The sequence below is a fragment of the Nannochloropsis gaditana genome, assembly GCF_000240725.1.
Source record: "Nannochloropsis gaditana CCMP526 unplaced genomic scaffold scaffold1097, whole genome shotgun sequence".
In the NCBI taxonomy this organism is placed as follows: domain Eukaryota; class Eustigmatophyceae; order Eustigmatales; family Monodopsidaceae; genus Microchloropsis; species Microchloropsis gaditana.
The window spans coordinates 1-3,007 of NW_005802856.1; the positions used below are offsets into that span (position 1 = coordinate 1).

A 3,007-nucleotide genomic window follows, 5' to 3' on the forward strand; every position below is an offset into this window, starting at 1 on the left:
GTCGTATGCTTTTCTTGTTCGTTCTTTTGGCCAAAATAGAGAGGGGGTGGGAAGCAGACAGGGGCGCTGACAGCGGGATTGGGGCGGGGCCGTGCGAGTGGAGCTGGCTCTGCCTGGCTTGACTATGCCCCAGCCCCTGGGACCGAGACAGGTGGCCTCGCTGGCCCTCGCTCCCACTCAGGCTCAAGTTGAGGGCGTGCCCACGGGTGCTGGCCGGGCCTTGGGGGGAGAAGAGCATCTGGGTGTCTGCGAACGACTGGGTCTGGTAGGTGGGGAGGTCGAAGGCGGGATGCATGGAGTGGACGGCTGCCCCAGTGCGGGAGTAGGAGGTGGTCATGTTCTGGTAGCGCGCGAGCTCGGGCTCCTCGTTCAGTTTCTCCAAGAGGCGGGCCACCCCTCGCAGAACGCCTGGGAGGGCCCCCGCAATGGTCACGACCCTCTCGCCTGTGACCATCCCGCTGGCCTCGTCCTTTGCCGCAAGCTGGATGCGAGTCCCGGTCTCCTCGTTGAGCGCTTTGATGGTGCTCCCGGCACGGCCAATCACGAGCCCGCCCGCCGCCTTGGCGATCAGGAGCTTGACCGAGGCGGATGCGCGGCCCACGCCCTCCCCCGGCGCCTCGCTCCCATGACTGTTGCTCTCGTCGCCATCGCTAAAGGAATCTGCGGAGGTCGGCAACGAGGGAGAGGGAGAGGAAGGGGAGGGCGGCGAAGAGGCCCCGGGCACTTCCTTTGCCGGCACTGGCCGCCCTGAGCCTCCCGCCCCGAGCCCGTCTCTTGTCCCCGCTTCTCTGTAGGCTTCTTTTGAAGAAACGTCCTCTACGCCTCCCTCTTCTCCTGCCCGTAGGGACACCGCCCTCACGGCCGCAGCAGCCGACCGGGCCTCGGCGCTGGCATGCAGATGCTTGATGACTCGGAGAGTGGCGGTGACGCACGTCTCCGCCTCCCCCGATATGAGAACCACGCGGTCCTGTGTCCCGGGAAAGTAGTCTTGGTTCTGGGAGAGCTTGATTCGGGCCCCGGTCTCCTCCTGGAGCACGTTGATGGTGCCCCCCCCCTTGCCAAGCAGGCAGCCTGCCAGTCCCGCCGACACCAGCAGCTTCACGGCGCTCGGCACGTCCGTTGCCCCCCCCCTGTGGCCGCTGGCGCCGGGCAGCATCCCGTGGTCATGAGCCGGGGAGGAATGTATGCTAATGTTGGCGAGGGAGGAATGTAGAAGATTGTCGCTCAATGCGGGTGGACGACTCTTGCCTGAGGCAGTGGGGGCAGCGACCGCCGCGGAGGAGGGAGACTTGACGGCCTCTTCATCGTTTTCACCTTGGTGTAGTTCACTTCCGAAGGCGAGGCTCGCGTTGGAACCCCCTCTGTGGGTGTCAAATTCGCTGTCGGCCTCCGGGTTGTCTCCTGGTGCTCCTCTGCCGTTGCGACTTGTCTCTGTGGGCGTATCGCCTCCTTCTGCACGAAAGACTGCGGCCCCAGGATTGATGGGGGGGATGTGAGGAAGATACGAAAGGAAATGAACAATTTTTGAAAGGAGAGCAGCCCAAATGCCGCGCAAACTCCGGGGAGGGCTTGAAAGAGTGTGCTTGCAAACCGGTGCTCGCAATCATCTACCTACCTGGAGGAGCGTGATTCATGCTAGTCTCTGCGCTAGTTGGTTCCGCCATTGAAGTTATCTATGAAAGTGTGGAAATCATCCAATATATGAAGTATGGAGCATTTTCAGGCTGGCCGACATGGAAGTAACACAAGTACCGGCTGATGGCATCGCCGGCATTCCTGGTCATAGAAGACATCCTTGAGCGTATCGGAAGCACACCTGCCTGCGTTACACCAAGGTTCTTCGGTTCTCGGCGCATGTCAAGCACTCAAGATTGTCGCCTCCGCAGTAACCTACCTTGACGAGCGCAGCAGCAAGTGATAGCGTCGAGACTTTATCCCAGTACTCCTGCTCGGCCTTCCGGCTTTACAGCCCCCCGTGCCAAAAAGTCCGTCCACCGAGCGGTTTTCTGAAATCCACGTGCAGCCCTGTGGTGTAGATGAGGACTAGATTAAGCCTAGGGTGACGACGATCAGGAAGGGGACAGAGCAAAGCCGGCAGGCCGGGAGACATTTTGGGGATCCCCCTGGAGAAGCAGGACATGCCGAATCCGTAACTCTTGGCGATGGTCGCCGTTAGACAGGAAAAGGTTTGAGCGGTCTCATGTACCCATCTTGCGGAGTCGGCTTGCATGTGTAGCTCTTCTGGTGTCAGAGCAATTTCGAAATCCGAAATAAAACGCACCTAGAACTAGTAGCTCCTGGGCCGAGACGACCAAAAAAATTGAGCCGATGCACATCACAATTTAATGTGATCAGTATTATTGGGAAATACAAAACTATAAGTGGCATTTTCACAATGGTGTCGAGCAGGCTGGATGACTCTTTTTTCTTTCGCACTCGTGTTCTATCGTAGCAGGAGTTGATTTTTCACATGCTTCCTGTGTGGAGCCTGCTTGACGGCGTTCTTCAGGGATATACAACAAATTCATCATCCCGTGAAATTGGGCAGCGATTAGACACGTGTCCAGCGATCTCTTAGCCTTCTTCATCTCAAAGTTGTAGCTTGGCATCTTAAACCGTACAGGCTCCGGAGGCTGTTATTCAAGGGGTACTTCCCTTCTCCCATGCCCGACGTCATCGGGCGTCGGGTTGTCAATCATCTATCTTACTGTCATACCGTTCATTCTCATGATACTCAGAGTCTGGGGACCCTGGAGGGGAAACCAAGATTCAAGATCATTCACCAACCGTCCCTGGTCCCGCCTCACTGACCACTCTGCTGATGGGACGGTTGCTGGGGCTTCTTTTTCTGCAACAACAAAGCCGGGTCCGCCATGTCGAATTGAAAGGTCAGCATGTCATGGGCGAACTGCGCGCCGAAGTAGCCGGTGAAGAGGCCGTGGGCGGGGTCGTGAACGAGCTGGTACTCGTCGTAGGCACGGTGTCTCGACACCACTCGTTCCTCCAC

At 58.4% G+C, this 3,007-nt stretch overlaps 1 protein-coding gene across 1 annotated transcript; it reads right to left on the bottom strand.

Moving 5' to 3' along the window:
• Nucleotides 1-102: 102 nt before the first annotated feature.
• On the bottom strand, nt 103-838 carry NGA_2028120 (rna-binding protein nova-2; the record flags this gene model as incomplete). Its single annotated transcript, XM_005852550.1, has 1 exon — nt 103-838. A coding segment is annotated over one exon (736 nt), but the record flags the coding sequence as incomplete, so codon positions are not given.
• Between the last annotated feature and the right edge of the window lie 2,169 nt (nt 839-3,007).